This window comes from Hylobates moloch, unplaced genomic scaffold (assembly GCF_009828535.3).
Source record: "Hylobates moloch isolate HMO894 unplaced genomic scaffold, HMol_V3 SCAFFOLD_14, whole genome shotgun sequence".
Classification (NCBI taxonomy): Eukaryota; Metazoa; Chordata; class Mammalia; order Primates; family Hylobatidae; genus Hylobates; species Hylobates moloch.
Window position 1 is genome coordinate 11264706 of NW_026652289.1, and position 21857 is coordinate 11286562.

Sequence of the window (21857 nt, forward strand, 5' to 3'; positions counted from 1 at the left end):
GGAGAAATCACCCCTGTTTGATGATCGCTATTTAAGAGTAATTGGGAAATTCACAAGGATCTTCTAGTCAGTATACATAGGATCTCAATGCCTGAAAAAAATGTGAGTTACTTAGCTATCTAAACTTGGTAGTAAGTCAATTTTGACCCTTCAGGTCTGTAGGTCCTGGCATTCCTGTTTTCCATAGGTCATCCCTCTTGTTGAGCAAGAGTTTCATAGTTGTCTGCTATCTCAACCTCTACATTTAATCTTTTTTAAAAAAATTATTCCATTTTAGCCCAAGCGTATGGCTTCTATGAGAAAGCCTTCCTTGGCCTTGTAAATCAAAGCAGTTCTCTGGAGGGAGGTTTCCCACTGCTGGGCTGAGTATCATCTTTCTCAGGGTGACCTCATCTATTAAAGTATGAAGGTTGTATTTGAAATGCCATTTACTTTCTCTAAGTCAATAAACGAAGCTGTGGATCTTTAGATCATCAGAGGTCTGCTTATTACCAAGCGGTTTTGTGTGTGTGTCATTTTTTAAATCGAGATCTGTGTTGGAGTTTAAAAGAATTCTGGCGGATTTCCATTTGCCTTTCTGAATCAGAGTTTGGGGTGAGTGAGTGTAGATTGCCCCTAGATGAATGTGACTTTATTAGTTTGTGTCCTTTGTTCAGAGCACCAGGGATAAGCTTATGAAAGCACAAATGGCTCTTATCTTCAAATGTTTCCTTTATGCTGCAAATTCCACCTCACCAACCTGTGTTATTAATCTATTGCAATCCCAATTAGTTCACATCAAGGTCAACTCTTTGGGGTGTGCAAAATGGCTGCAAACTTAAGTGAACAAATTCCCCTTGTGTAGATCTCACATGAAGGTAGGGGAGAAGACTGCAGCAGGGGAACTTAGAAGAAAGAGGGAGTTGTCTGATACCATAGAAGAAAGTGATAGTGATTCCCCTTGGCTCACAAGCCAAAGAAATCCAATTATTCCAAATAATTCAAAACTTGCATAGGAACTTGTCACCAAATGAGGGAACATTTTAGCCTCTTATTCACTCTGTTGCTTGATGGCAAATATTTAAGAAATTTCAAAAAATAGAGAGGTGCAAGAGAGCTATTTCTCAGGGGCATGGAGGTTTCTTGGGGGCATTTCTCAGGGGTATGGAGGGCTATTTCTTGGAGGCTATTTCTGTGCATAGAGAAGCCTTGAGTTTCAGAGGTATAATAAACACTACTCCTCCAGAAATATGTCTATGAAAAATCAGCTGGAGCGGGTGGGTCTGCAGGGCACTGTGTTTAGGAATAAAGGCTGCCTGTCCTGCCATCTCTCAGGAGCTCCCATCAGAACAGACAGTGAACACAGGAATGGCATGTCTCCAGTTGTAGGGCAAGGCCCCTCCTAGTGTGAAGAAAATATACTTCCTGGATCTGTCATTATCTCTAGCATATCAGAGGGGGGAATAAAAACAACAACTGGGGTGGGGGAATAAAAACAACAACTGAAAGAGAGAAACTCATTGTTCTGCACATTCAGAGACTTCCTAGTTTTATAGCCGTTCAGAGCTCTTGGAGGTGAAGGGGCAGCCAGGGAATCACACAGAGTGAAAGACCTGTGTGCAGTGGCCAGGTCAGAGGGCATGTAGATGACATGAAGCATTCCCACAGGGCAGTTCCCTGAGGTTCTGTCCTCCAGCTCTTGCTGCAAGGAATTCTAGAAGCCTTGGCCTGATGTGTGGGAAAGGAAAACAAGGTGAAGAGGATGCAGGTAGGAAAAGAAGAGTTGTGACAAGGTAGTCAGATGGGAGGACTGCATGAGAAAAAGAAGAAGACAGCACAGAAGCAGACACTTGATTTCACTAGTGTTTATTGAAGGGGACGAGGCACTTCCACCTGGGGAATTCTACTTCCCTTTGTCAGGATATCCTTCAAATTGGGGGCGTGGGTTGCCATTCATTGTGGGTCACACTTCACAAGACAAAGAGCAGTGAATCCTCGATTTGTAAAATGCAGCTTTCACATTCTGTGTTGTGGCTGGCATGGTGCAACACTGCTGTGAGGCCCTGACGTAGCTGTGTTCTGCAGGGTGGCTGTGGTGCTCCTTGTGAAGGAGGCTGCTGCTCTGCGGGAGGAAGGGCTTAGGTTGCATCCTAGCGGTCCATGTGCTACCTCGCTGGAATAGTGCACCTTGGAACTCTGGCTGCCTAAGGAAGGTCTCATTTCTGGTGGCTTTGTGGGACCAAGCCTCTCCCTCTTCTGTCACCTGGAGCACCAACCAGCTAAGCCAACAGTACTCTCCAGACACTGTTACCCTTTCCTGGAAGGGCAGGGGAGAGAAGACTGTTTCCTGCCTTCAAGGTGCCAGCTACTGCATTGACCATATCGGGCAGGGGCACATTTCACCCTCCCAGGAATCTAAGGGGCAGATGCAATAACGTCTCCTCATGGGGGGAAACTGAGTCTCCAAGGCATGAAGTTACTTGCTTCAGCACACTGTGAGTGAGGGGCCAAGCCAGGGTCTCCGTCCTCACCTCTCAGACTGCAGAACTATGCCCTTATTGTATCCTTACTCAAGCTCTTTTGGCTTTGAGAGAGACAGCTCTGGGATGAGGTTCCCAAATCCTGAAAATGTTTGGGGCCAGAACAAACAAACGCATCTTTATGTTAAGCCATCTTTCATGTTTATTGTTTTGAATTCTCCTTTTCCCCCATTCATTTGAGTTTTTCTTCTGATTTTATTGGAATGCCATGCCTCAGAGTTTGCTGCTTAAAACCAGAATCCCTGGCCTAAAATCCAATAAGCCTGCCTTAGGGCCCATGTCTTATGGGAGCAGAAGACAACAGAGACTGCTTGCTGGGCTTCAAGCCACTCTAGAATTTTTCAAACGGTTCTAACATTTTACATCATCAAAAAAGTGCCAAAGTAAAAACTAAGGCTGCAGCTAGGAGAATGCCCACTGAGAAACCCGTGGTTGGGTTTGTGTAGAGGAGGGCTTTTGGGGTCACTCTGCTCCATGCCCTCTCGGCCTCTCCCACCAGAGGTCTGGCTCAGGGACAGCACTCGGGCGCAGAGGGCTGGGGCGGTGGCAGAGATGGATGCGGTAGTCGCCAGAGGAAGCCCAGGCTGCAACCTGGTATGACACACACACCTGTGTGGAACAGATCTCCATCTGAGCTGGGCTCAAAAGCATCGTATTCTCCAATATCGACAACTCATAGGTTAGGGGGTTCATCATTTTGTAGCCTCTGCAGTCCCAAACATAAAGTCACTTCTTTTTTTTTTCTTGCCTGCTGACACCCTAAGGCATTACATGAACCCTGGTAAATCTCAGCCATGTTATTTAATATGATCTGCCCCAGGGACAGCTCTTCCTGTACCTGTTTAGCCAGAGATACCACAGGTGCCTCTCTAGGAAGTCCCACCGGACCCCTCATCAGCACAGTGGAGACTGGCTGGAAAGCACGGCCTTCCGTGCCCAGCCTGGACTGCAGGTTGGCGATGACGGTCTCCCAACCCAGGCCTTCCAAGCATAGACCATCGAGCGTGCACAGTCCTCTTGATATCAGGTGCCACCTCAGTGGAGTGTTCTTCAGAAAATTCTGTTTCTTTAGCTGTGTGCAGTCCTGGGAGATGCTGTGCCTCTTCTGCTTGAAGCTTCCCAGCTCCCACTTGAGGTGTCAGTGATTTGTTTTACTGGAGTGAGTATCCTCATTCTCCACCAAGGGTCCAGTCTCAGGATGGAGGCTGCTTGAGATATCCCAGCCCTCAAAACAATATTGCTGGCTCATCTTTTTCAAGGAACTAAGCGGGGCAAAGGTGCCAGAGGAGTAGAAGGGAGCAGAAAGTTGTCTTTACCCTCCTGTAGAAGAAGGACATGGAGGAGTGGAAGGGAATAAATAGGGTGGCCGTGGAAGAATCTAAACATCCATGATGTGCTGGTGTCGCAGGAATTTACCCAACCTGTCTGTAGAGCTTCTTCAGGCCTGGAAAGTTGTGTATGGGGGGCAGAGGTGCAGAAAGTGGGGAGTGCAGAAGATCCTTATGGAAAAGACGTCTGCAACAAATGTTTATTTAACAAAGTACAGAGAAAGAATCTGTCTGCAAGGGAGGAGGCAGCAGAAACCAGAAGGTGCCTTCTGTTCCCTCTGAACTATGGTCCCTCCAGCTGTGTGCACTGAAGGCCAATCTCCCTCCGCCTCAGGGACACGACGCCAACTGAGAATGAGACGTGTTCTAAAAACACCCATCTTTTCTGGAAGCTAGTGACCTATCCTTGAACCCTCCCTCCAAAAGCACTCTGCCTAAATACGGAGCCTTTTTCCAGACGCGTCTCAGACTCATCTGGCTGAGGGGAGCAGCCTCGTGGTGCAGGGTGAACTGTTTCCCCTGGGAACCGTCTGATAGTGCTAATGAGGAATTGCACTTTGGGTTTATAGAGCACCTTTCATCTGTGGATCTCAAAGCTGCCCCACAAACATTAATTAACTCTCACACCTGTGAGGCAAGTGAGCCTGGTTCCCCCCATTTTTTAGAGGTGAGGAAACAGAGGTTTGAAAAGAAAAAGACTCCAGGGTGAACCAGCAGGGTTGGGGGCGGCCTGATGTGAGGAACCAGCATTCTTGATTCACAGGGCCCTGACCGCAAAGCCACAAAGCTTCCCTGGCGAGGTGATGAATACAGGACCCGGAAGCAGGGAGTGGTGGAGAGGCGGCCACAGGGCTCCCTTCTTCCCTCCCGCAGGCAGCCTGCCACCTCCCAGGCTAGCAGGTCGGCAATGAGGATGGGATCCCTCAAAACCTGAGGCCTTTAAAACAGCATACCCAGGCAGGGTTCTGCCCCGGCTTGGTCTCACTGCTTCCCTTCAAAGTAATTGCTGGAACAATGAATGCATCTGAGCTACACATGACTAACCAAGATGTCTGCAGCCAGCCAGAGACAAACAGTTGGCAAATCCTGGAGCTGTTTCACAACCTCCCTTTTTTCCAGGATCCAGAGCTGGTGCTGACTGACTCATGTTATCATGGGATTTCAATGATACAGCAACAGTGTGCTGAGCCGGTGTCTGCTACCTGGGGGTACCTGTAGTAGGAATAGGGGACTGCTCTTCTTACTTGTGCTGTGCCGGAGCTTTGCTCCCTGCTGCAGAGGCCAGAGGAAACACTGCTTCTCAAAGACAGTGGAACTTTCAGGGAAATGTCCCTTTCAGAGCAGAGTCACCCACCCCCCAGGGACTCTGAAGGGCCCCTGACGTCACACACCTCTGACAGGTGTGATGCTGGGAAGCATCTGGGGGCACCCCCTTTGTCTGCAAGGGAGCCTAGCCCTTTCTTCCCAGGGGTCCCAGACAGTGAGATGCAAACCACCACTGGGGCTCGCCCTAACACATCACCCTGGAAACTGACTCACATCTCTTGAGTCATGAGTCACATCCTGTTGTGTGTTCTGAGGTCTCCAAGAGGGCATTACACCAGCTCCCCATGACTGAGATGAATCTGGAGGGAACCCTGCGAACGTCCCTACCTTCCTCCAGGCTGAAGGAGGGAAAAAATTCCTCCAGGGAAATAACCAGGGCTGCCCCTAGGGTTTATATGCTCACCAAGCTGATCTGGCATTTTCAAAAGTAGATGGTAGAACCCTGTGGCCTATGTGACTTTTATTTTTAAATAGCTCTGAGAGATGACTGAAAGACCTGGCATTTTAAAGATGTCGGCCACATAATCAAGGAAGGGGCTTTCTAACTATTACCTTCTCCAGGCCCAGGATGAAGGAGGGTGCCACCGCTCAAGGGGTGCTGTTGGAAACCCAGCTTCTGAGGGTGGGTGTTTAAAAGACCCTAGAGTGGACAGTCAGAGGAGGGCCAGGAGGGGTCTCTATCCATCTTTTCCCAGTGCCTATGGGGAGCACGAGGACAAAGAGGAATGTTTTGAACTTTTCAAAGAACAAGATTTTTTGTTCCATTGATTTTCTCTATTACTCTCTTGTATTTAATTTCATTGGTTCCTAGTCTGATTTTTATTATTTCTTCTCTTCTGCTTGCTTGAGGTCTGTATTGCTATTTTCTCCAGTCTCCTGAGGTAGAAGCTTCAGTGACTGATTCTGGATCTTTCTTTTCTAATATATGTATTCAATGCTATAAATTTCCCTCTAAGCACTGCTCTGTCTGCATCCAAAAATTGTAATAAGTTGTATTTTCATTTAGTTCAAAACATTTTTTAATTTCTCGAGACTTTTTATTTGACCCATGTCTAACGTAGAAGTATGTTGTTTAATCTCCAAATATTTGGAGATTTTCCAGTTATCTATTATTGGCTTTTTAGTTTAAATCCATGTGGTCTGAGAAAATACTTTGTATGCTTTCTACACTTCTAAGGATCTTAAAGTGTGTTCTGTGGCCCAGAATATGGCTTATCTTGGTGAATATTCCATGTGAGCTGAAGAATGTGTATTCTGCTGTTGTTAGACAGAGTATTCCATAAATGTTAATTAGATCAAGTTGACTGGTAGTGCCGTTTAGGTCAACTGTGTCTTAATTTTCTGCCTGCTTGATGTATCAATCACTGAAAGAGGGTTGTTGAAGTCTCCAATTGTAATAGCATATTTACCTATTTCTCCTTGTAGTTCTATCAGTTTTTGCCTCGTGTTTTTTGACACTCAGTTTTCAGGTGGTCATATATTAAAGATGATGTCTTCTTAGAGAATTCACCCACATTATCATCATGTAATTCCCTTCTTTATCCCTGAAAATTGTCCTTCCTCTGAAGTTAGCTTTGTATAAAATTAACATAGCTGCTCTGGCTTTCTTTCAGTCATTGTTAGCATGGTGTATCTTTTTCCATCCCTTTACTTGTAATCTGTATGAATATTTTTATTTAAAATAGGTCCCTTGTAGACAATATGTAGTTAGGTCTTGTTTTTAATCCACACTGACAATCTCTGTCTTTAAATTGGTGCATTTAGAGTATTCATATTTAACCTAATTATTAATATAACTGGAGTAGTATCAATCATATTTATAACTTTTATATCTGTTGCACCTGATTCTTCCCCCACACCTCTTTTTCTGCCTTTTATAGGTTTAATTGAACATCTTATATGATTCCATTTTATCTCCTCTTAGCATATTATTCTTTTTAAAAATGTTTTTAGTTACTGCCCTAGAGTTTGAAAAGTACGTGTATAACTTATCCACATCTAGCATCAAATAACACTGTACCACTTCTTCCTTCCTGTCTATATCATTACTGCCTTTTATTTCATTTATCCACATGCTATAATCACTCAATACTTTGTTACTATTATTGTAAACAGTTATCTTTCAGATCAGTTAAGAAAAATAAAACTTAATTTTACTTTAATATAGTACTTTTCTAATGCTCTTCCTTTTTTATGCACTTTTTTTTTAAACATTTCTCATAGGGCAGGTCAGCTGGCAATGAATTATTCCAGTTTTGTTTGTCAGAAAATATCCTTATTTCTTTGAATTTGAAGGATAATTTTGCTGGATGCAGAATTATAGTTTGGTAGCTTTTTTGTTGCAACACTTTATTTATTCTCCTTTGTGTTTGCATGGTTTCTGAAGAGAAAGATGATGTAATTCTTATCCTTGTTCCTCTGTGGGTAAGGTGTTGGCTTTTTCCCCTCTCTGGCTTCTTTCAAGATTTTCTCTTCTCTTTGGTTTTTTGCAGTTTAAATATGATATGCCTGGGTGTAGATTTGGTATTTATTATGCTTGGTGTTCTCTGAGCTTTCTGGATCTGTGGTTTGGTATCTGTCATTAATTTTGGAAAATTCGTAGCCATTAATACTTCAAATATTTCTTCCACTGTTTTCTTTTTCTTCTCCATCTGGTATTCCAATTACATATTACACCTTTTGAAACTTTCTCACAGTTCTTGGATGTTTTCTTTTTTCTCTTTATCTTTTTGTTTGGTAAGTTTCTGTATCTTCAAGTTCATTGGTTCTTTCCTTTGTCATGTCCTGTCTACTAAGTAAGCCATTCCTCATTTCTGTTAGGGTGCTTTTGGTTTTTAGAATTTGCTTTTGAGTGTTAAGAGTTTCAGGCTGGGCACGGTGGCTCACACCTGTAGTCCTAGCACTTTGGAAGGCCAAGGTGGGTGGATCACCTGGAGTCAGGAGTTCGAGACCAACCTGGCCAACATGGTGAAACCCTGTCTCTACTAAAAGTACAAAAAAAAAAAAAAAAATAGCCGGGCGTGGTGGCAGGCGCCTGTAATCCCAGCTACTCGGGAGGCTGAGGAGGAGAATCGCTTGAACCCAGGAGGTGGAGGTTGCAGTAAGCCGAGATTGCGCCACTGTACTCCAGCGTAGGCGACAGAGCGAGACGCTGTCTCAAAAAAAAAAAAAAAAAAAAAGTTTCCATCTCCCTGCCTACATTATCCATCTCTTCTTGCACATTGTCTCTCTTTTTCCACTAGAGCCATTAACACGTTAATCATTGTTAAATTCCCTGTCTGGTAATTCCAAAATCTGTGTCACATCTGGGTCTGGTTCTGATGCTTGCTTTGTCTCTTCAGACTGTGTTTTTTCTTGCCTTTCTTGTAATTTTTTATTGAAAGTTTAACATGATTTATCAGGCAGTAGGAAATTAGGCCTTTAGCATGAGTTATTATTCTCATGTACCCAAGAGTTGGGCTGTATTTAATGTTTGCAGAAGGTACCAGAGACTTCAAATTCCTCTAGTGTCCTTGTTTTTGTCTCCCATGTCATCTGTGAGCTTCTCTATGAACTCTTCCTTAAATAGTCAATATGTTGAAGCTCTTTCAGCCATAACCCAGTTATAATAATATATTGGATCCTGTGAGAATCTGGAGTTCCTGAATGAAAAACCCACAACAGTGCACTTCCCCTGAAACTGTAGCCCCTAGGGTGCCTTACTCTCACACTAGTCTGTACTCAGCCTCTAGTAATCTGTCAAAATCACCATTAAGTGTTCTCATCAGTTTATGAATTCAGAAATTCTGCTCCCAGCAAGCAGACCTCACTGTGATTCTCTATATTTGCCTGCTTCTCAAAATTTGGGGTGGCAGTTTGCCCTGCAACTTCAGCTTTCCACTGGACTTAAGAAAAGTCATGGATTTTCAGTTTGTTCAGCATTTTTTCTTATAAAAACAAGAGTGATGACTCTCAAGCTCTTTACATTTTGGAACTGAAACTAGAAGCAGCAGGACATTCTGACATGAATTATTTAAAAGGGTCATTGTTGACTCTGGAGACATTTTAATATTGCTGCATCTAAAGATAAAAGCACTCTCCTTTCTTCTCGCGTGATATATGCCATGTACACCTCTGAGCTCACCACTAACCTCAACTCTACCTTATCCCTAACTTCCCATTTCAAATGGAAGGGAATGGGGATCAAGGAGTAGAAGGCCTGTTTTACCCATTATTGATGATTAAAAAGCTGAAAATAACCCATCACAAAATGGCCTCAGTAAAGTGGCTGCATCAGACATCATTTAGCCTGGAAAACCAGTATGCATAAAGGCTCAAATTTAAATTTTTGAATCCGGTGTCTTTTATTTTTTTTTTATTATTATTTTTTTCTGAGACCAAGTCTAGCTCTATCACCCAGGCTGGAGTGCAGTGGCGCGATCTCGGCTCACTGCAAGCTCCACCTCCTGGGTTCATGCCATCCTCCTGCCTCAGCCTCCTGAGTAGCTGGGACTACAGGCGCCCGCCACCACGCCCAGCTAATTTTTTGTATTTTTAGTAGAGACAGGGTTTCACCGTGTTAGCCAGGATGGTCTCGATCCCCTAACCTCGTGATCCACCTGCCTCGGCCTCCCAAAGTGCTGGGATTACAGGCATGAGCCACCGCGCCTGGCCCTGAATCCAGTATTTTTTAATAGAAACATGAGTTGGTTGAGATACTGAGTTCCCGCCTTCTCCATCCTAATCTCAGATTTCCAATCTCCTTGCCCCTTTACCATCTAATCTTCCGAGCCCAGCTCCTCTCCAGCCTGAAGAGTGTGTCTGTCAAGACTGTAGCTGTGAACAAAACACTATTACTTGAGCGTTATCCTGGAGCAAATGTGTGTGGTCTCACCAATGAACATCAGATAAGTCCCTTGGCATGGATATCTTTTCCTTTTTAGTAACAATCATAAAGGTTATTCAGACTTATTGAGCATTTACTATGGCCAGAAATTGTGATACTTGCTTTCCATATAGTTTATCTCACCTATTCCTATTACCCTTTGAAGTCAGAATTCTAACTATGAATCAGAGAAAATAAGTGACCTGCCTAAGGTCATCCAGTTGGTTTATGGTGAAGGCAGGATGCAAACTGAAACTTGTCTGTGATTTAAGTTCGGTGCTTTCCCTAGTCCCCTCCTCTCAGAGGCAGAACATAAGCATGTAATAGATACCACTAGGGTTCTTGTTTCTACCTTGGTAACAGCGGTTTGCAAATCCAAATTAGGCAGCTAATCTAGCAGTTAGCCCAGATACAGCCCTTAGGCGTCCTAGTAGCTGTAACTCCCAGAAGGCAGGAACCTTCCATTCACTAGTGAGTCCCCAAAACAGTGGCCCAAGTGAAGCAAAAATGTGTTGGAAATATGAGTGAATGAAAAAGTAATTTCATGAACATATGAATGAATAAATGAACGACGCAACACCCAATATGATGATTAATGCAACAGGAAGATGCCTTTCCAAGCATCACAAGGTCCTGGGATCTTCATTGACTATAAGTGCCTGTGGGGTAGGGACCATATTGGTCTTATTCATCACTCTCCTACCAGGTAAATCAGCACATTCCTGGCACACTGTAAATGTTCAATAAGCTTTTGTTCTTTTAGATGGATTGACTTATCAGAGGCAACTCTTTCAAGAACAAGTAGCCCTGTGCTCTGGAGAATAATTTACGGTGGTTCTCTTCCTCAGCCTGGGGCCTTTTCTGGATAACTCCCATCTTACTCCCCTTTACTTCCTCTTCCCAGAATACACAAATTTATTATCACAGGCACCACTCTTTACCCCACATCTGATTCTTCCCTGACTCTGCTTAATGTACAAGCAAAGAAATACTGTGTAGGACCTATTGGAATTAGAATCCTGCTCTGTCACCATTGGAAAGGATTTCGGGATCACCTCCCTTCAGAGGTGAGAATAAGAAAGAAAGTGTAAGTGAGTAATCCAGTGTCACCCAGTTGCTCACCAGACAGAAAGACCCAGAGCCCACCTCTCCTGCCTATTAGTCCAGTGCTCGGGTGGCCCATGAGTTCATGCTGGCCCTGTCAGACCAAAGACAGTAGTGAATATTAAACCCAGAATGCACCATATTATCAGGCCTTTTTTGTTTTTGTTTTCTGTTAGTAACACATGTAGAAGAGGAAACAACTAAAACCCCAACATCAGAGGCTCACCATCCCCACCTTCTGGCCCACCACTGGCAATGAACCCAAGCACAGGTCACTGTGGTCTCATGAAAGAAAACTGATGTGGGGGTTGGGTGGGCTTCAGGGTGTTGACTGCCATCTTCCCCTCCAACACCTGAAAAGCTAAGTTATGGTGTGAAGTCAGAAAATGTGGAATCTGCAACCCTGTCTTAAAAAAAAAAAAAAAAAAAAAAAACTCATAGAACTTGGACTTTAATCATAAAGATCATTTTACCAAAGCGTATTTTTTAAAGGCTGTGAAATATTATGCAACGTTTGCATGGTTTAATTATGAGTTTAGAAAAGCCTAGCACAACTTTTTCACTACAGTAAAACATGACAGAGCATGAATCATGCCATAATACTTTATGCTTAGTGTGGCTTTAGACATGGGGTTAGAAGTGTGAGGCTGTCTACACAACAAGGCATGAATTACTGTACCGCAATTCACACCCCAGGGGGCTTTATGACAATTCTAAAACCTCTTTTGTTTGCTTTTAAAATGATTAAAATATTGGAGTACTATATATTCACTTAGTAAATGTGTGTATCTAGTATATACGCATGTCTTATACAAAATAAGTATATGTTTTTTTTCACTTGGAGCAAAATACTTGCAGTAGCATGGGAATATTGAACAGTCTGCTATTTCTGTTTGCCTTTAGTTATTGGAAACACTGTTAGCTGTAAGATTACACAGGAGCCTCAGCCAAGGTTGAACATTTATTTTCTGCTGAGTTTAAAATGGACCAGCTCCTTTTGTTCCTTGCCACCTCTTTAAATCCTCTAAAATTTGGAATAAAATGAAGACCTTTCTTTAATATTAGATTTCAAAGATTCCAAGTTAAACTATTTGCCCAGCAACTACCAGGTTTTTTAAACTTAAAAAATCAGTTATTTTCACTCACACACAAAAAAGAAAGAAATGAGTCAGTATGAGGGAGGGAGGGAGGCTGTCAGGAGAATACTGGGGAGGAAGACTTGGGTCTCCAAATGTCTGATTCTGTTATCCACTGTGGCAGCTTCAAAGAGATAAACAGAAAGGCAAACTTGAACTGCTGGAAATGAAAAGCCCCTGGAGGAAGCAGATCTGAATATTTTATAATGAGCAGAAATAGCTCATTTCTTTATGTCCTGACGTACACAAAACTTATACCCAGTATTTTCCTAAAGAAATCTGCTCTTCCTACACTGCTACTTGCAGGATCATGAAGCTCTGGCTATGAAGACCCTTGGGAGTTATGGTAGTTCACTGTTATCTTTGTCCACAAAGGTGGGACATAAAGAGAAAATTAATGTTGAACTCCAAAGAAATGTAAAACTGTCTTCTAGTGGGACAGTGTCCAATTTAAGTTTCCTTACACATTTGCCTAAGAATAGAGTTGGTTTTCCTCCTCCTTTTCATCTGCAAACAGTATGATGCTTTTGAAAATTAAGACTCCTTTGAACGCTGGAGTCAAATTGACAAATCCATTTTGTCTAAATCTTTTAAAGTCAGACTTTTGTCTCTTCTCTATCCCAGGCCTCTTATAATGGCAATCTATAAAATACCTGCTAAAAACCCTGACTTTTAAAAGTTGCAAACTTGAAGTCCTGAAAAGGAACAGAAGGCTTGGGTTGATAGGGCCAGTTCTACTGCTGGGTTTATGAACTAGTCATTAGACCTCATTGCCGGTTTCCCAGCCAGACCTTCTTTCCTGTCATCCTTGGGAGAGAATTCGCCTTAATATAAAACATTTACCAGCCCATGGAATACTTTTTGCCAAAGGTAAAGGTATAAAAAAAAAAAGCCCAAAACTCTACATTCTTACCGAACACAGATAGGTGATCCCCTGAGTTTATAAAATGTTTCTGATGATGATAATTGTAATTACTGGCAAAGCTGAAATCATGTCAGCAGTCATATGATACTTGAAGTTCTGAAGTGCTGCAGTTCAACAGTCTGGACATTAATCCTTCTACCTTGAAAGTGTAATCAATTCCTCTCATCATTGTTAGCATGATTAAATAAAACCTTTAGAAGGAATAGTTATCAGGTGAAAATCTCCAAGAATTCAGTCTCTTTTGGGGGAAAATAATCCAACAGGGGCAGATACTTGGACTTGAGTAGGCTTATTAAACCCTGGTACATAGGCCACATACATGTATGTGACATATTTGAACAAGGGCCACTCGTGTCTTATTAAAAGACATTTTTTAAATCCCACCCCACTTTACATATAATTGACCTTTCTGATTCTCTTCAGATACAAGGCAGATCCAACCATCCCCACCGTGGTCCTACGATCAGTCCTACCAATACCTGGGATCCATTGCCTCTCCTTCTGTGCACCCAGCAACGCCCATTTCACCTGGACGTGCCAGCGGCATGACAACCCTCTCTGCAGAACTTTCCAGTCGACTCTCAAGTAAGCCACTTGAAAATACATTCATTGCAGCTGAGCCGGGGTGGAAGGTCCAGGAGACTAGAGGTGCACGAAGGAGTTGGCAGAACATTATTAATTGAGTAAAACATGGTTTAAAGACAAGGTGACCTATCTCTACTCCGAGTCCCATGCCCATGCACTGATTTTCTTGGATACATAAGAGGCAGAGATTGTGGATGTGAAGGCAGAAGTGGCTTGGAGAAGAGAAGTAGGTTCCTTAGACATTCTAAAGTTGTTCACATTTGGCAAGAAAGGATAATGACTGAAGGGTTAAGAACAATATAAAAAGCCAAAGTAGTCAACTTTTAGGACTCATTATTCCAAATGAATTCGGGACTAATGGGACTGGTCCGTGCGGTGGTGGTAAATTTTCACAGATCACATGGACAGCACATGGGGGTACATGTGGAATGGGAAGTAAATGGATACCCGTCCTCGGTATCCATGGAGGACTGGTTCCAGGACCCCCCATGGATACCAAAACCCATGGATGCTCAAGTCCCACATATAAAATGGTATATTTATATATAACTTATATATATATCCTCCCATACATTTAAATCATCCCTAGATTACTCGTAATACCTAATAAAATGTAAATGCTATGTAAATGCTTGTTATACTGCATTGTTTAGGGAATGACAAGAAGAATAGTCTGTATATGTCTAATACAGACACAACCATCCTTTTTTTTAATAATATTTTTGATCTACGGTTGGTTAAACAGATGCAGAACCCATGGATATAGAGAAATGACTGTATACCCCAAATTAGATATTCCAACTAAGCGCTCTTCATACAGAGGCCAGAGGAACAGAGTGAAAAATTCTGGTGTCATGGTTAGCATAATTGTTGTTAATATGAGCTCATTAAGTATTAGTCATTTAACCTATGAGCCCTTTGGGCTTGGCACTCACCTTTGCTCGTGGGCAGGGAAATCAGAGTTACAGAGAAAAATTCCTTTGTTGAAGGCAAAAGAAGAAACTTAGTGTTTGGGGCTTTGAAATTGGAGCTGCACCAAACTGTGAAAATACTTCAGAGAACTTCAGTGTTGCGATGCCTGCAAACACACTTGCATGTGTGTTGGGGGAAGGGGGCAGGTCTTGCTTTTCAGCTCTTGGGATCAGATTATAGCAGATTAGGGGGCAGGCACAGGGGCAGTGGAGTCATGTCTGCCATTTTAAGTGTTGTGTAATGTTGTGTTTTCCAGACAGTTGTGATTACTTCAGGTTTCACCAGATGCCTTAGCTGCTCCTTAGAGCTTCACAGAATGCCTTCTAAGAGCTTCACAACGGCAGTACTATTGACATTTGGGGCCAAATAATTCTTTGTTGGGGGGGGTCTGTCCTGAGCATCGGAGAATATTTAGCAGCATCTTTGGCCTCTAGATGCCAATAGCATCCCCCTCACCCCAGTTAGGACAATAAAAAATGTTTCCAGACATTGCCAAATGTCCCAAGGGGCAAAACTGCCCCCAGGTGAGAACCACTGCCTTCCAGTATTGTTGGGTGCTACAGTAAAATAGGAAAACCAACTTAAGTGCTCGGTTTTCACGTTACTTTTGGCCATTAAGGCCAATATTTTCATGGTACATTCTGCTCTAAGGCATTGAGAGTAGCACAGGTATCATGGCATCTTGTTTAGCTTGTGGTTTCTAGAAGCTTATTCCTCAAGAACAAAGGCACTCGTCAGCTTTTACTGATTCTTCTCAGGGCACCCCTCTGCCCACCGGCTATGGTCTTCACCTGAAATAATGCCTGTTCTCCTTCGAGTGTTCCTGCTATGGGTCTATCCTTTGGAATTTATTACATAAGTCTTTTGACTTGGTCATCACCCAAGATCAGCACCTTATAGTCCAAGAACCCTAGGGGCCAACTCCTCCAGCTGACTGGTGTTCAGATGGAAGGGTGACTTTTTAAATAAAAGGAATGAGTAACATGTGCACTCCAAAGTCCCATATCACAGTTACATTTGTGAATATCCTGGACTTCAATCACCCAAGGAGTAAGAGAGAACATTTTATGGCATGGGAGTGTGAAGTAGATAAAAACCATGCCCCATTTCAGAACCCAAGAATGATTCTTTTTTGGAGGGAGGACAGAATTCCAGATGAGCTTTCACAGTGGCATAGAACAGTATGGGAGACTGCTCTTCAATTTGGCAGAACTCCCTCTGAGAAATCAAGCCTGGAGCACAGGCCTGAAAAGTGTTGTCATAAACCTGGAGGCAGGAGGGGGGTGGAATACATAAAAGGAAAGTGGCTGCCTGGCCGACAGCTTTGAGAACCTGACACTGGTCTGTGGCTGCTTTGCCTTTTAATCCAGCCCGACAGCTTTGTACTCTGCCCCTCTTCCCGGCCCCAGCCCCACCTGGGCTTCCTTCTGCGCTGGGGACTTGGACTCTGTCTGTCTCTCTCTCTATCCTTTGCAGACAGACTCCACACCTTGTCTGAAAAGAGTTGTCATCTAGAGGTTGACTTTTCTTTTTTTTCTTTTTCAAAAAAAAAATTAATGTTTAGCTGCCAACCTGGGCGACAGACAGCATGCATTAATCTGAGTCATGCAAAAGCTCCTTTTAAGGCAGCCATTACCTGCTCAGGTTGTTTAATCCTCTGGGGGCAGTAGGAGGGGCCCTTTAGCGAGGCTGCTTTCATCCATGTCAAGCTGGAGAGCGAAGACTTGAGCTGTCATGGCAAATATTTCGCCCCATCAATGGGAAAACACTTCCAACCAAAATACCTGGACCTCTTAAGCCCCAGATTTCCTACTCTTAAAAACTCCCTGTGAATATCAGGGGATCCCAACTCCCCCTACACTGCTGCGGAATCAGGGGACACCAGGCCAACCAAAAGGACAGAAGAGCTATGGCTGGATGGGTGAATTGCGCAGACTGATGGGTCTGAATAAGGGATCTGAGACAAGACACAAAGATGAAAACCAACATTTGAATATAGCATTTGAATCTGAGCATATCTAGAGGGCCTAAGGTATTTTATTATTAAAATGTGTGTAAAAAAGATAGTTTGACCAAATGGATGGTCTTTTGTAGTATGACGTTGCTCATGTGTACATAGAAGAAGGATCATAGGCAGCATTTCAGCTCTTTCTTTTGGATGTTCTGCTCACAAGTGAAAGAATTATGTTCCCCCAACAGCTGAGACTGTAACTTCATTCCAGTACTTATGTCCATGACAAATCACGGACTCACTCCGGATTCCAGTAACTTGGTACCATCACCACATTACCATGTAGTAGTTGGAACCTACTGGCAGAGCATGTCCAGACATTGCTGTAAAACAGGGTGAACTTTCATTCATTTTCCAGTGGATTCACCTTTTTGTCTCAGGGCAAATGAAGCAAGAGGAATAGTGGGCAGAGTCATTTATTTGTGTCCAGAGTATTGCATCAGATGACAACAAACTGACTGTATTTGCCTAATGCTTTTCCTCCTGTCCCAGCTTCTCCGTAGACTCTAGAAATCTAAATGGAAAAATGGAGTAAAGCTTCCTGTTAACTCTCAAACATGTCACAGCTCTCCATGTCAGCAAAAACAAGTGACACAGGGCTTGCTCACAGATGGCCCCAATGAGCGGGCAGGGATGAACCCTGTGGAATGAGGTGTGGCCTGGCTCGAGAATGACTAGAGTGTGGCCAAGGAAGGGCAGCCTCAGAGCCACTGTCCGTTTACAACTTTTTCCCTGCCCACATGTCTGCCTGGCTTTGAAAAGATTAACAGGAGTGTTTGTTTGAAAGTCAGACTCCTGGTTTCCTCATTAGTGAAGGGATCTGCTACAGACTCGGGCTGTTTCTATAAACTTTAATTACCTCTGATGAGGAGTGTAGCCCCTCATCACATTCACCCCAAAGGTACAGAGGAGTTCATTTTTAAAAATGTGTTAGAGCAATAAAAGACCATTAGAGGGAGGGAGGATGGGGTGTGGAAGAGACGAGAGAGCAAGAGAGAGAGAGAAAACACACTAGCTCTCCCTGCTGGAATAATAGGCTTGAAATATAAGGAAGTTGATCAACTGCCGATGCCTTCCAAAAACAGATTAATCCACCTTGGTAGCTTTCCTTTCAGAGCAAGCCTTTGGCTCCGTCAACTTTCTCTATCAGCCTGAACTCAAAAGGACACAGGCCATCTGAGCTTAAGAGTTATTTTGTGTGTTGATCTGAGAACTTCACGTTTTAAAACAATGAATTCATGTTTCTACTGTTTGTTGCTGTCTGTGGATTTGCTGATATAAAGGGGAGAGTCCTAGCCTGGTCATTTAATGAATAATTCTGAGGAACCTGAACTTCTCCAGGGTGCCCTCCTACATCTGCAGTGGTGGTTCTCAGCTGGGGTGACTTTGCTTCCGTCACCCCACCCACAGGATATCTGGCAATGTCTGGAGACATTCTGAGTTGTCACAAGAGGGAAGGGCGATGCTACTAACATCTAATGGGTAAAGCAGAGATGCTGCCAAACATCCTACAATGAACAAGACAGCCCCCCTCCACCCCAACAAATCGTGATCTGGCCCAAAATGTCAACAGTGTCAACAGTTGAGAAACTGATCTACAGACATAGGGAACCCTGCCTAGTATACAAATCCTCTGTAGTTCCCAAGGGCGGCCTGTAGGTAAGAAAAATGCAGAGAGCGCCAGTGAACCACAGGACAGCCCTAAATCCAGTTGGTGAAACTGTAAATGCATAATCCTAACAAAATAATGCACAGTCGTAACAAAGTGAGCTTTAGAGACAAAGCTTTACAATTTCTGGTAAAATTTCCACATGTGCAAAAAACAGAGTAGATAAATCAAGGTCCTATATCTACTTGAGTTAACAAACCAGTGAAGTGCGTAATAGAGAATACCAGGTGAACTCAAGGCCGTACTGTTTCTAAAATTGTGGAACTAGTATGAAGGTAGATATGGAGAGGACAAGTGGTAATGATATTCCCTGACATTCGCTCAACAGTTGCTACTGAGCCATGCATTCGCTTAAATACTAGGAAATTATCAATTTTTCAACTGTCGAAGGCCTATAAAAATGGCAATTTTCTATCATTCAACCTAAATACTATGTGTAATGTATTATTATATATTAATATTGTTAGGATATATATTATGTATAACATATTGTGTTAGTAGTAACATATTTGTGCATCCTTTGCATTATATAGTGTCATCATTTGCTATATTAATATCACAGATTAGATTTATATTATTATTGGTATATTAATATATTGATCAAATAGAGGGTCAGCAAACTTTTTTCTGTAAGGGGCCAGAGAATAAATATTTTAGGGCTGGGCACGGTGGTTCATGCCTGTAATCCCAGCACTTTGGGAGGCTGAGGCAGGTGGATCACTTGAGGTCAGGAGTTCGAGACCTGCCTAGCCAACGTGGTGAAATCTCATCTCTACTAAAAATACAAAAATTGGCCAGGCCTGGTGGCGGGCGCCTGTAATCCCAGCTACTGGGGAGGCTGAGGCAGTAGAATTGCTTGAGTCCAGGAGGTGGTGGGTGCAGTGAGCCGAGATCACACCACTGCACTCCAGCCTTGGTGACAGAGTGAGACTTTGTCTCCAAAAAAATAAATAAATATTTGCTCTGTGGCTCCTGCAGTCTCTATACTGACCACTTGACTTTACAGTAGTGGCTCTAAAGCAGCCACAGGCAGTACATGAAAGAATGAGTGAGGATGTGTTCCGAAGTATGGATGGACACTGAAGTTTGAATTTCCTGTCATTTTAACAGGCCAGGAAGTATTCTTTTTTGGATTTTTTTTCAACCATTTAAAAAAAGTAAAACGCGTTCTTCCTGGGACATGCAAAAATGCCAGATTTGGCTGGCAGCCTGCAGTTTGCCAACCCTGGGATTATATCAACATTTTATATACGTTATACATATTATAGTATATACTATTGCATATTATATCTATACTATACATATTATGCTATACTACATCATTTCATATATCATGTCATATTACATGATATTCTATATTACTGTATTATATTACTGTATATTATACCATCCTCCTGGGCAGTAGCATCCTCCTGATCCCCGTCCTGGGCATAGCATCCTGGGTGATCTCATCTTTTTGGGTGGCAGATTCTGGGTAGAAACCCTCTCCCTGGGCAGCAGCATCCTCAGTGTCCCCCATCCTCCCAGGTGGTAGCAATCCTGTGTGGTTCCAATCTTCCTGGGTGGTGTAAATTCTGATAGAAACCCATCTCTCTGGACAGTAGCATCCTGGGTGGTCTCCGTCCTCCCAGGCATAGCATCCTGGGTGGTCCCCCTCTTCTCAGAGGTGGCATCCTGGGTGGTCCCTGTCCTCCCGGGTGGTGTCATCCTGGGTGGTCACCTTCCTCCCAGATGGTAGCATCCTGGGTGGTCCCTGTCCTCTCAGGAGGCAGCATCCTGAGTGGTCCCCGACCTCCTGGGCATAGCATCCTGGGTAGTCCCCATCCTCTTGGGAGGTGACATGCTGGGTGATCCTCGTCATCTCAGGAGGTGGCATCCTGGGTGGTCCCTGTCCCCCTGGGTATAGCATCCTGGGTGATCCTCGTCCTCTTGGGAGTAGCATCTCGGGTGATCCCCATCCTCCCCGACAGTAGCGTCCTGGGTGGCTTCCCATCCTCCTAGGCGGTATCATCCTGGGTAGCCCTCCGGGACAGAGGGAAGAGCTGTGGCCTCCGCAACCCCCTACTCACTTCTGCTCCGTTCTCTTGCCCGCCCTGCAGCGGCACCTGACCTGACGGCCTTCAGCGACCCACGCCAGTTCCCCGCGCTGCCCTCCATCTCCGACCCCCGCATGCACTACCCAGGCGCCTTCACCTACTCCCCCACGCCGGTCACCTCGGGCATCGGCATCGGCATGTCGGCCATGGGCTCGGCCACGCGCTACCACACCTACCTGCCGCCGCCCTACCCCGGCTCGTCGCAAGCGCAGGGCGGCCCGTTCCAAGCCAGCTCGCCCTCCTACCACCTGTACTACGGCGCCTCGGCCGGCTCCTACCAGTTCTCCATGGTGGGTGGCGAGCGCTCGCCGCCGCGCATTCTGCCGCCCTGCACCAACGCCTCCACCGGCTCCGCGCTGCTCAACCCCAGCCTTCCGAACCAGAGCGACGTGGTGGAGGCCGAGGGCAGCCACAGCAACTCCCCCACCAACATGGCTCCCGCCGCGCGCCTGGAGGAGGCCGTGTGGAGGCCCTACTGAGGCGCCAGGCCCGGCCCGGCTGGGCCCCGCGGGGCGCCGCCTCCTCCTCTGGGCGCCCCGGCCTCCTGTTCCCGACAAGTCCGCCGGGATCCCGGGCCCTGGGCCCGGCCACCGTCCTGGGGCCGAGGGCGCCCGACGGCCAGGATCTCGCTGTAGGTCAGGCCCGCGCAGCCTCCTGCGCCCAGAAGCCCACGCCGCCGCCGTCTGCTGGCGCCGCGGCCCTCGCGGAGGTGTCGGAGACGCACCTCGAGGGTGTCCACCAGCCCCAGCACCCAGGGGACGCGCTGGAAAGCAAACAGGAAGATTCCCGGAGGGAAACTGTGAATGCTTCTGATTTAGCAATGCTGTGAATAAAAGGAAAGATTTTATACCCTTGACTTTTTAACCAAGTTGTTTATTCCAAAGAGTGTGGAATTTTGGTTGGGGTGGGGGGAGAGGAGGGATGCAACTCGCCCTGTTTGGCATCTAATTCTTATTTTTAATTTTTCCGCACCTTATCAGTTGCAAAATGCGTATTTGCATTTGGGTGGTTTTTATTTTTATATACGTTTATATAAATATATATAAATTGAGCTTGCTTCTTTCTTGCTTTGACCATGGAAAGAAATATGATTCCCTTTTCTGTAAGTTTTATTTAACTTTTCTTTTGGACTTTTGGGTAGTTTTTTTTTTGTTTTTTTTGAGAAACAGCTACAGCTTTGGGTCATTTTTAACTACTGTATTCCCATAAGGAATCCCCAGATATTTATGTATCTTGATGTTCAGACATTTATGTGTTGATAATTTTTAATTATTTAAATGTACTTATATTAAGAAAAATATCAAGTACTACATTTTTTTTTG

General features: G+C 44.3%; 1 protein-coding gene across 2 annotated transcripts in view; it reads left to right on the top strand.

Moving 5' to 3' along the window:
* Positions 1-21391, top strand: part of RUNX1 (RUNX family transcription factor 1) — a 1082664-nt gene extending 1061273 nt beyond the window's left edge. For both annotated transcript variants that reach the window (XM_058427503.1, XM_058427502.1), the window contains 2 exons: positions 13626-13787; positions 20539-21391. In XM_058427503.1, the coding sequence (XP_058283486.1) occupies positions 13626-13787; positions 20539-21014 (638 nt within the window). In that variant the 3' untranslated portion in view covers positions 21015-21391. The remainder of the gene's footprint in view (positions 1-13625; positions 13788-20538) is intronic.
* The last annotated feature ends 466 nt before the right edge of the window (positions 21392-21857 follow it).